Source organism: Cottoperca gobio, chromosome 2, assembly GCF_900634415.1.
Source record: "Cottoperca gobio chromosome 2, fCotGob3.1, whole genome shotgun sequence".
Classification (NCBI taxonomy): domain Eukaryota; kingdom Metazoa; phylum Chordata; class Actinopteri; order Perciformes; family Bovichtidae; genus Cottoperca; species Cottoperca gobio.
Window position 1 is genome coordinate 2,795,991 of NC_041356.1, and position 12,622 is coordinate 2,808,612.

The 12,622-nt window shown below is 44.3% G+C and overlaps 1 protein-coding gene across 1 annotated transcript; it reads right to left on the reverse strand.

The window, feature by feature from the left end:
* Positions 1-7,011: 7,011 nt before the first annotated feature.
* Positions 7,012-12,162, reverse strand: LOC115016706 (ankyrin repeat domain-containing protein SOWAHC-like). The gene is given in 3 exon segments (XM_029444689.1): positions 7,012-7,696; positions 10,226-10,860; positions 10,862-12,162. Coding segments are annotated over 2 exon segments (1,770 nt in total). The 5' UTR covers positions 12,032-12,162; the 3' UTR covers positions 7,012-7,696; positions 10,226-10,260.
* Between the last annotated feature and the right edge of the window lie 460 nt (positions 12,163-12,622).

Sequence of the window (12,622 nt, forward strand, 5' to 3'; positions counted from 1 at the left end):
ACATTTCATTTGTCAACACGTTTCTCCAGCAGAGAGAAGAGTCTGTCCATCCTCAGCCTGCTCTCCCTGCTCTCCATCCTCTCCTCTCTTCTGCCTCCATCTCCTTCTCCCTGAAACAAAATAAAATGTTAGAGCAAGTTTATCTATACACCACTAAACAAAAGAAGATTAAGTTGCAAAATAAGTACACATATTATAAATAATAAAATATGTATAATCAACCAACGATTGCACTGGACTTTTAAAGTGATATTCAACTGTCAGAAAACCAAGCGGGTAATATGAAGTATAAATGATCTCTATACAATCGCCACAATCTATGTAAAATATAAATCAACATTTAAAACTCTTAGGTTTGAAAGTTAAGGTCTTAAAAGTTCTACGTTCAAAGGCTAACTTAGGTCGGATGCCGGCAGCCAACCTGCACAGTACACCTGCTCCAAACAGCTAGCATCGCCGCTAACGTAACCCATCTTTTTAGCGAACATTTTATGTTTTAAGGTCCTTTGATTTTATAACACTTGTTTCGTTAGCTATTCGAACGAGTTCAAACCCAATACTTACATTTAAAAGTATACCCATTTGCCGCTACTGCTGGTTCGAGGGGCGCCATCTTTCGTCAGAAAATAACTTCTCTGGGTGCATTGAGTTTCCGACATGGGACGGCCCTGTTGCGGCTGCTGTGACGTAATCGGTCTACAGCCCCTGAATTGAGACACAGCTACTGTGTGTCTGGATGCTGGATGCACGGTGCATTCAGGGGAAGTCCGTCACAGGAACACCCCTCTTGTAAATATGTAACCAAGTCAATTACACGACGTTCATGGTGAAATGTTCACATACAAGGACTTTGCCTCGCTCTTTTTTCAAATATTAGATTCAACAACATAGCATAGCCTACAAACGCCCCCCAAATACACGTGAACGCCCCCCTTTCACAAAAATTGCTTCCAGCGCCCCCGACGTCTTCTGAACGCCCCATTGAGAACCCCTGTAGATGATGCTGCATTTGTTGCTGCTGCTGTTGCTGCTGTTCTTGATGTCGCTTCTGCTGCTTCTGTTGCTTGTGTAGCTGTTGCATCAGCAACAGTACATTACAGTACAATACATTGCAATTAATTAAATTTAGCTGACGCTTTTGTCCAAAGTGACTTACAATATGTTGTAACGGAAAACAAGAAATATAGAGGGATAAAGGTAGGAAGATTAAGGACAGAGATAGGGTGGATATCCTACATCTTCATTTATCCAGGAAAGGAGTTAAAAGGAAATGATAGGTGGACAGAATAAGGAGGAAGATGAAAGATAGATGGAAAGATGAAGGAACAAAGTTAACATATACTTGCGCAAATAAGTTCAAAGCATGATGAAGTGATATACATTGATACATGGAACATGTTTCTAGGCAAACCCACTTTGACAACATGAACAAGTAAAAATATCTTTCTGTTACAAAGTTTTCTCCGAATAGGAAAGTGAAATATATTGAATGTCATATGTAAACATTACAATAAGTAGTGGCACAGTCAATCCATGAAGGAACAAAGATGACATAGAGGAAATATAGTTGGGAGAAGTATGAGGTGCAGGAAAGGAAGGAAGCGAGGTGAGGATAGATGGATGATTTAGGGAGATAAAAGATGAATAAGGCAGGGGGAGGACAGTGTGAGGATAGATAGTTCACAGAAGGAGGGAGATGAAGGAAAAGAGGAGTGAGTAAACTAAATATTTGTCTTTCCTGATTTCCCGTTGCAGCCAGTCAAAGCGCAGCGTCGATGTCTTTGCTTTCAGGTTCTGCCTTCGTCTTGTTTCTGCGTCTGAAATGTTTGCTTGTTTCCTGGGATCACCTCCGAGGATTTTCTCGTCACGAACGGCATCTCCCTCCATGGCTGCGGACTCCGGGAGGACAAGCGCCTCTGCGAACGTCGGAGGAGCCCATGCAGCTGGGGAGGGCCAGGCTCTCTCCCGAGGAGAGACAGCGCCGTCTACGAGAGGGCAGCTGTTTCTACTGCGGACAACAGGGCCATCAACTCTCTTTCTGTCCGGGAAAAGGAGGGGCTCACCAGCCAGGAGGAGGGCGCTGGTGAGCAAGATGTCCACAACCTTCCCTCCTCGCCCAGTAACCAAGGTAACATTCTCCGTAAATAATCAGACCATAGACCAGGGGGTGTTAATTGACTCGGGGGGCTGATGAAAGTCTCATGGACCGAGGGTTAGCGAAGCGGTTACGATTAAAGACCATTCCGTTAGCAAGGCCTATTAATGCCAGCGCCTTAGACGGCCGCCTGCTGTTTAAAGTCACCCACTGCACGGAGCCCATTCAAATCACCGTGAATGGAGACCACACGGAAGAGATGCCATTTCATTTATTTGACTCTGCCCTGCACCCTGTGATTCTGGGTTTTCCGTGGTTAAAGAGACATACTCCTCATATAGACTGGTGTGTGGGAAAGGTTAAGGCCTGGGGAAAGAATTGTAACACTACTTGTCGTTCCCCACCCATCACTCAGTTACCTGATGTAAATTATGTAAGTGCAGGGAATTATCCTGACCTATTAGGAATACCGCCCTGCTACCATGATTTATGAGAGGTTTTTAATAAAACCAAAGCCATGTCGCTACCCCCGCACCGACCCTTCGACTGCCCTATTGACCTGCTGCCGGGGGCGCCCATTCCGAGAGGGCGATTCTATTCCATCTCGGGGCCAGAAAGAGCAGCGATGGACGAATACATTTCTTCCTCGCTCAAAGCGGGGATCATTCGTCCCTCCTCCTCACCTGCCAGAGTGGGGTTTTTCTTTGTGGATAAGAAAGATGGGTCGCTGAGACCATGCATCGACTATAGCCCACTAAATGACATCACGGTAAAAAACAGTTACCCTTTGCCACTCATCTCCTCTGCCTTTGAACTACTTCAGTCAGCTAAAGTGTTCATCAAGTTGGACTTAAGAAACGCCTATCATTTGGTTAGGATAAGAGAGGGGGATGAGTGGAAAACAGGATTCAATACACCTAGTGGCCACTAAGAGTATCGAGTAATGCCTTTTGGACTATGCAATGCTCCAGCAGTGTTCCAGGCCTTTATAAATGAGGTTCTGAGGGAATTCCTGAATGTGTTCGTATCTGTGTCCTTCCTAGGGTACATCGTCACGGCGAACCAGATTCAGATGGACCCTGCCAAGGTCAGTGCGGTAGCCAATTGGCCGACACCGGACTCGAGAAAGAAGGTTCAGCAGTTCCTAGGGTTTGCTCATTTCTACAGGCGATTAATTTGGAATTTCAGTTCGGTTGCAGCCCCGTTGCATGTGCTTACCTCCTCAAAGGTCCTCTTCAGATGGACCCCCCAGGCCGACACTGCCTTCCAGAGCCTCAAGGAGAGGTTTACCACAGCTCCCATTCTCACCATCCCGGATCCTCTACGCCAGTTTGTGGTCGAGGTCGACACCTCCAATGAGGGCATTGGGGGGGTCCTGTCGCAAAGGTCTGCGGAGGACAACAAGATGCATCCGTGTGCCTACCTGTCACATAAGCTAGCACCAGCTGAAAAGAATTATGATGTGGGGAATAAGGAACTGTTAGCGGTGAAAGCTGCACTTGAGGAATGGAGGCATTGGTTAGAAGGGGCAGAGCAGCCTTTTTTAGTCTGGACGGACCATAAAAACCTGGAGTACATCAGGAAGGCTAAACGCCTCAACTCTCGCCAGGCCAGGTGGACATTGTTTTTTAGCAGGTTCCATTTCAAGCTCTCTTTTCGCCCTGGTTCCCAGAACCGCAAGCCAAATGCTCTGTCTCATCTTTATGACCCAGAACCTCTTGCCAAAGAACCCGAGACAATCCTTCCACTGAACCGTGTGGTCGGCGCAGTTTCTTGGCAAATAGAATCAGACGTGAAGCAGGCTATTGTTGTGAGCCCAGCACCTAGTGAGTGCCCAAGCAACAGGTTATTTGTTCCCTTGTCTCTCCGCTCCAGGGTAATCCACTGGGCTCACACGTCTATGCTCACGTGCAATCCAGGGGTTAGGCGGACTATGTTTGTGATCAGACAGCGCTTCTGGTGGCCTGCCATGGAGAAAGAGGTGGCAGAGTATGTGGCAGCCTGTCCGGTGTGCGCCCGGAGCAAGACCTCATCCCGGGCCCAGGTGGGCCTGCTACAGCCCCTGGTCCCACATTTCTATGGACTTTGTGACTGGACTCCCTCCTAAGGGAAATACCACCATTCTGACGGTGGTTAACCGCTTCTCCAAGATGGCTCACTTCATTCCTCTAGCCAAACTCCCCTCTGCCAAGGGGACGGCAGAGGTCATGATGAACCAAGTGTTCAGGATCCATGGTTTTCCCTGTGATATTGTGTCCGACAGGGGTCCACAGTTTGTCTCCTCATTTTGGAAAGTTTTGTCAACTCTTGGGAGCCACCGTCAGCATGTCTTCCGGCTACCATCCTCAGTCGAACGGGCAGTCGGAGCAGCTCAACCAAGAGCTGGAGACCACCCTTCGCTGTCTAGTCTCACAGAACCAGTCCACCTGGAGCGACCATCTCACCTGGGTGGAGTACGCACACAACACGCTTCCCACAGCTGCCATGGGCCTCTCTCCCTTTCAGTGTACTAATGGCTACCAGCCTCCACTGTTTCCGGCCAATGAGGGGGAGGTTACGGTGCCGTCGGCCCATGCCATGGTCAGACGCTGTCGCCGGATATGGGCTGGTGCTCGCCAGGCTTTGCTTAGGAGTTCAGTCCAGATGAAGGCCGCGGCTGACAAACATCGCAGGGCTGCTCCCGTCTACATGCCGAGCCAGATGGTCTGGCTCTCCACTAAGGACCTACCTCTCCACGTCGCATCCAAAAAATAGGCTCCAAGGATCGTGGGTCCATTTCCCATATCGAACATTATTAATCTGGTGTTTGTGCGTCTACGTCTCCCCAGGTCTATGAAGGTTCACCCGACGTTCCACGTCAGCAGAATCAAACCCGCACTGGAGAGCACACTCGTCCCCGCCTCCAAGCCCCCTCCACCTCCCCAGATCGTCGACGGGGGCCCGGTTTACAAGGTCCGGAAGCTCGGAACCGGGGACGGGGCAAGCAATTCCTGGTGGACTGGGTAGGCTATGGCACGGAAGCACGCTCCTGGTCGCCCTCGAGCTGGATAGGTGGACAAAACTCTCATTAAGGACTTCTATGCGCTTCATCCGAACATTCCTGGGCCGTCAGGTGTCGGCCCTAGAGGGGGGGGTACTGTCATGTCTCGTCGAATTTGTTGAGTTGTTCATGTTGTCTTGTAACTTCCTGTTTTATTTTGTACCTACCTCTTGTTTCTCAACCCAGATCCCTTTACTTCCTGTCCTGGTGTGATGTCCCTCCATTGTCAGCGTCTGCCTCGTCCCTGATTTGTTAATCCTTCTAGTGAGCGTTTTCAGTTGTTTTGATTTATGGAAGTAAACTTTTGTTTATTCTACACTACCTTTGTGTCTGGAGTCGTGCAATTGAGTCTTCCTTCCCTGTGTCCGAGTCGTAACAATAACTCTCTTATTGTTCTTGCAAAAACATTGAATAATCACTCAAAGTGCTTCTGGCACTGAGTAATAGTGGCCTGAATATACTGAATTTGAAGAAAATACACTCCGCCTGAAGTTTGTTGTTAAAAAGATGCCTAAAGATGGGTATAGCTGGTAGGTATGGACTGGAAAACACAAAAACATAGAACCAAGTGTTATCAAGTTCTCCACCAAATTTCAGATAAAAAGGGATAAAAACTTAATTTATTAGACAGGTTTAATGGTCTAAGTAACACCAGGTGTACACAAACTGTGCAATATGTACTGTACATATTATAATATTTATTAATAAATATTTTTATTTATAAATAACTATTATATTCCCTGTTAGTAATCACACAGAGTAAGTGAAGTATAAAGACATTTCTTTCTAATATCTTTATGTTTTCTTTGTATTTTGTTCTGTACAATAAATAATAAATATATATTTTTAAATACATTTTATTTTGAAAAAACAAACCATGGGAAGTGACGCATCTAATGAACGAGGCGCTCATTTTCTATAAGATGCGCGCGCCACCAGGACGCTGAGCTGATCCAGGGTCAGTCTGTAACAAAAGAGGGTGGACACTTTCTTATCAAGTTGACACTCATTGGCTCATGAAGGTTGTAAAAAACCCATCGAAGCTCCGATTGGCTCAAATGAAATGTCAATCTAACGCTAAGCTTCCGCCTAACATTCAGGAAGTAACTGGGCAGCACTGGGCAGTGCTGAACGCACGAGATATTGCATTATGAAAGTTTATGATCACACAATGTAAAAATCGATCAGCTGATTTCACAGATTGCAACACCTGTTCATGGGCTTTTATCGATGTGACGATGTTCACAGTGGATATCTTTTTACCGGAAACGAACGTGTGGACATCTGGCAATGGATTATGAGCGTCTTTTTCAAAATATTGCTGAAAAGATATTTATGAGGCTTTATAGGTAAGTGGTTTATAGGTAAGAGGTTTTAATACATTATAATAATAATAACAATATTATAACTGACATATATAACAATTCAACCACTCCACAAACTGCAACCTCCAAATGACCATAACATTGAATCAACACCTCTCTAAATGAGTTTCAACATAAAATTAACATTATTATGGCATCTTTTGAGATCACATGGATTTTGCCTTGGGCAAAAAAATGCTATACTATGACTTTTTTTTCGACATGCTATACTCCCCGATCAAGCTTCTTTTCTCTGTGCATGTCTTCTCAGACTCCAGCAGAGGGATCGTCTATCTCCCTCTACGCTGTGGCTGCCTGTGAGATGGAGGGGGTGGGGGGCTGTTACCTGTACAACAGCCACATGATGCAGTTGTCTGCCGTTTTCTACGACTCTACGACTTTTTTGTACTCTCTATCAAAACTAAATTCCAGTGTTGTTGTTCAATGGATACATGTGCTGCTGCATCACAATATGGCTCTATGTGACCTTTTGAGGACGGCACAGTGTTTCCTGCCTGCTTAAAGACTTGTGAAGTCAAAAAAAGATTGTTAAACTTACCAAAGTCATCAGCCAAACTAAAGATCGTGTTGTAGGTCGATGGCATACTTTCTATTGTTAAAATAATTCATATCTCTACAATCCTCTGGCCTGTAAAATGTAATCTACACATTTCACTGCTTCACGACTGGAATCTGTTTCCAATTAAATGTCCACTTTATTGATATAGTGCACACATTTACCACGATCACTGTGAATTATGCCTTTTTCCAGTGTGCATTAATGTCTATTATATCAACAGATTAAGATGTCAAATGTACTAACTATACGTTATTAAACTAATTGCCTTCGAGAGTTTTTTTATGTGTTTTACTTAATTTTATCTATCTTCGTAAATGTTTTACTGTATAGAATTTGCTTTTGCTTTGGTTTATCCATTTGTTTAGAGGATTATGTGCAGACAGTAATCCTGAGAGCAGATGGGACTATCGTCTCAGTCAAACCAGGCTTTCTTCTCTTTCGAGGAAATTCTGCCTCTGGCTGATTCATTCATCTACTTCACTAGAATTGTTCCACATTTCTGTTGACCTTCAGGTTTACACTGATTACATCATTCTTCAGTCTTGCTCAGATTTCCCTCAAGACAAACATGGGTGTTTGTGATCACGTGAAGGCCGGCTCACTGGGAATCTACTGCCCTGAGGGAGAGTTAAGGATACAATGAAAAGCTTTTATTCAACACAAACTGTCTTCATGTGCAGAACCAGTGATCACCTCTGCTAACCCGTAATAAGAGAATGATTCCCCTGCTGCCATCTAGTGGCCTGCAGAGCCCTGGCCTCCATCCAATGATCTACATCAGGGGTGGGGAACCTTTTTCCTATCAAGGGCCATTTTTTTTTTTTACAACATCCGTCGAGGGCCATACTAATTATTGAACTCATAACCTCTGTAAAGAAATTTTAAGACACAGTCCATTCATTTCACTTTTCTTTTATGCTGTGCAAAAAAGCAAAATGAATCTTGTCACAGCAAAAGAACATATGAAGTAAAAAGGCAGTAAACAATAATTAAATAGAATAAAAAATAATATAAGTATCAAGTGGTTAATAGAAAATAAAGTGAATATTGCACATGGCAGTGATAACTGGCACAGCAGTGGTGGAACAGTCTGTTCTTGGTGTGGGGGGTCTACCTCTCTATCTCTCCATGTTTATATGTTCCGCTCTGCAGAGAGCTGCTTGTTGGACCAAACTTTGCCGAAGAGCGTTAACGTTATCCAAACGCACTCGTCCTTTCAGCTCGTGCAGTTCGGCATGTTTCGTGCAGTAATGACGCTCGAGATTATTGCTCCTGGAAAGTGCGACATTCCACATCCAGCTTTCTCTCTTTTACACTCGCCATGCTGCGTTCGCTGATGTCTCGTTTAAAATTGAAGTTTTTTGACATGACGTGACCACGTGATGACACGTTCTGCTCGTGCTGTGTTCAAGGACCCTGACCTTGGCTAGGAAAAACAGTCAATCCCCCATTTAAAATATTGGAGTCTAGTTTTTTTTGCTAGTGGATATTATTTGCGTGCATTTTACGAATTACCTCGAGGGCCGGATCAAATGGCCATATACGGCCCGGAGGTTCCCCACCCCTGATCTACATGTTCACATACTGAGTTTAGGTGACATAATATTTATCCATATCTTCACATTTGCACCAACAAAGAGTCAAATCAGACACAGTTTATAAATCTGAACTGATGTACAGTATTATTTATGTAATCAGAGGAAAAATATAATTAAAACCCAGTACAAGTAAACCACAGTAAATATTTACTATTCTTTTAAAGTAAACATTGTGTAACAGGTTATAGTCTAAGAGCTGTTTGAGTTCAAATGTGCAAAGATTTAATACATAAAAAGGTTAAAAAAAAAAAAAACATGCCATTTGTAATTTAAAACAAAAAAATTAAGATACCATATCGAGATAAATGACGCCAAATGTTGACTGTAGAAAAAGTGCCACACTACATTTGTTCATTTATAACTTAATTACAATGAGTAAAACTTGTACAGTATGTTGTGCAGTAAATTCATCAGTTCATGTGTGATTCACACACACTTATAATACTGACTTTGCATCCTGGTTTTATTATGATGTCCGGTCTGGTTCCACATGTATTAAATAACTTGTACATTCCTGTTAAGTAAGCTATTTGTAAATGTCAGTGCTGTGCAGAGGATTATTCCAGATTTAACCCTCTTATTTATATAGTATTTCCAGGGGAGGACCCTCAAATGTTAGTCATAAAAGTAGTGAGGAGGTCATACAGGAACATTTCACATAACTTTACCCACAGACCTGAGGTTATAAACATAATTTCAGTCCAAATAGTTACAGGCATGAAAATCATATTTCCTCTGGACGGATTAGAGTATGTAAAGTAAAATAACCTGTAAACTGCCACTGGCCTTGGCCTCACACTGCAACCCTGTGAAATAAATCTCCTAAAGATTACAGGCTCAAGGCAGGCTGATCTGCTGTCACATCACAAACAACGTCACCACGTACAGTTCAACATCTGCTGTCTTTTTACACTGATAAACAGTGTAGTAAAATGTGCATTTGTGGAAGATCATTGAGCCAAAATAGAGTAATATAGCTATAAGTTCTTATTGTGCTGTTTAAATGAAAAAGCATTTCAAGAGTAATGAAACCAGTAAAAACGCAAATAAATACCCATTAATGTGACGCTGATGTTCTACAATTTCCACTGATTGTATCTAATTAACAGGTATTGTGTGTGTATCCAAATATTTTGGGGAGTTTTACCTAGTTGCTAGGATGCTGTAAAGCTCCCTGAGACTCATTTGTCATTTGTGATATTGGGCTGTATGAATAACATTTGATTGATTATTCTTCACATCAGTCAACGAGACAAACTAACTGGGTTTGGGTTCTTTCATGGAATTTGCAGAGTATAAGAAAAATACAAATTAATAGCACACAATTACATTTAACAGCTGCTGGATGAGGTACTAACTTCACATCTCATGAATATGAATTTATTTATTTATTATAGACTACTTGTATCTTGTTTCGAGATATTGAATAAACAAAAAGTATCAGCTTTAACTTGCAGCAACTATAAAGCAAAACAAACCCACACATATTGATCCACATCTCAAAACTGCTGTTCTTTCAATGGAATGTAAAAATGGTCTATGCTGTACCTGTTGACATCCCCCGCCCTGTGTCAGTGCTGATCTCAGCCAAAGAAACTTGTCTTGGGTCTGGACTTAAAGGAAGCTTTCATAGAGCCCTCCAGCTCCTCCGTGTCACGGAACGTCGTGCTGTGGACAATCTGCGATGTTCTCAGGCGGAGCTTCTGAAGTTTGGGCTTCATCCTGCTGAGTGAAGACTTCCTCCGGACGACTTTCTGTCTGGGCCGATCCTCCCCGTCCACAGAGTCACAATCGTTGGGGTCGAGCAGTCTGAGGGGCTTCAGGTTAGACTGGAGAACCTTGGAGAACCTCCAGCGGCCTCCATCACTGCACTCTGCATTCTTTGTGTCAGAATGCTCGTATGCTCCTATGATGTCCCGAATGTCCACGCTCACATTGTCAGTGAGGTACTGGCAAGCCTTCCTCCCGCTGTAGTCTCTGACCTCCACATCTGCACTGTAGGCCCCCACCAGCAGCTTCACCACATCCATGTGGTTGTGCATGGCAGCAATGTGCAATGGCGTGTAGCCCGTGTTGGATCGAACATCAACACTGATGGGAATATTGTGCTGTTTGGCAAAGTTGATGATCAGTGCTATGAGCTCAGGCTTGCCTTGCTTGGCAGCCCAGTGCAGGCAGGTGAAAACCAGTGACAAAGTCCTTCCTGAGGACGAGGCTGGGCTCTGTGGCGAGGAGCTGGTACAAGCTGCCCCACTCCCCATCTGAAGCACACATCATCCACTGGTGTTCCAGCGGGTCCAGGGTGATCGACGTCCTGTCGTCGTCCAGGTTGGAGGAGACGAGGGAAGCGGAGTCCCCATCACTCCTGGAGGACATGTAAACGGAGCTGCGTAACACCATGCTGCGCCTCAGCTGGGGGGAGCTTCTCATCATCACCTGGATGAAGTGTTCACGGCTGCCTTTGGGGCTGTCGTTTCCGTCACTCCCGGACAAACTGTGTAAATCCAACTGGCCTTCATCCTCCTCATCGTCTGAGGAGACACATCTGCGCCTGGTCACCACATTCATCTGCTCTGCTTCCTTCAGACATGACTGTGTGTCGACCTGTCGGTCTCTGGGAGGAACTGCGTGTACCTGTCCTGCAGTCTGTACAGGCCGGGGCAGAGTGAACATAGGTCCCTCTGCGAGGAGAGGCGAAGCTCCAATCACTGATATTTGTGGAATCTGAGGCGCCTTTCCAACATGCTCCTTCCTGGACTCCCTCTTTTCTCTTTTGAAGCTATCTCTGTTTCCCATATCACCTGAGTGGCTGTCAACTTCCTCAACTATACAAACAAGCTCACGAGCCGTACCGTTGTCGTCTTTTTTGTCCGGGGAAATGGTTGCAGAGGAGAAAACATGCGGAACTCTTACCTGGCTGTAATTTCCGTAACCTGAGCCAGGTGTGTGTACCTCACCGCCTGCAGCGCGAGGCGGGGCTGAGTCCTGCAATGCGTCATCAGCACGAGCCTGCCTGCTGTCTGAACCTGTGGGATAATAACGGTGAACGAGTTTTTCTTCATTTAACATTTGTAACGTCACCAGCTCAGTCTCTGTCCCATTTGTCTCGGTGATATTCCGGTTAAATTGCTCCTGAAACTTCTTCTTCAGACATACATATTTAACTCCACTCTCACTTTTTACAAAAGCAATGTTGTCAACGTAGTTTTTAAATGTCCGACGCACAGCCGTTTTTCTATCCGGCTCCTCTGGGAATACGGCCTTAAAATGCTCAATTAAATCAGAGTTTTTCACTTTGCCTCCTTTCTCCTTCAGAAAGTCCAGAATTGTCTCTTGAGTACACTCGGCGGCCATCGTAAACTAACGTTACTATATTACAACTCTTACACTTTTAATCCGCGGGATAACCGCTAAAGAAGCTAAACAACATCCTGCTGTAGCGTCCCGTACCGAAATATGCACCGAGTTGTCCTCCGGTGAAGAAATGAATAAAGTAGAACCGTGAGGCGGTGCTTTTCCCTGCGTTGTATTTCTAGTGTCCAGGCGTTTTCCGCCTCCTAGCAACCAAGGGCAGGACCGTACCATCACTCTGTATATGGAGGGGGGTTTAAACATAATACGTTTAGCTATAGACTTCTAAAGATTTGTTATTATGTACACTTTGAAAACGTCATTATGTTTGAAATAACAGAATATAATAGAACCTAACTTTATGTGTTGTGTCCCTTCTAAAGTGGTCCTCAATGGGATTAGAGGCTTTGTTTGTCTGCTTGTTTTTGAATACTTGAAGAAATCCATATTTTTAAAGAAAAAGGTTTGGTCTTTGGTTATTGATGATTTTTGAATGAGTCATGTGTGTACTGTATGTTTTGGGAAAACACAAACTGCTTGCTGTGTTGCACAACAGGACTGAACAAGTATGGCAGCTCCGCCAGACATGTCTCA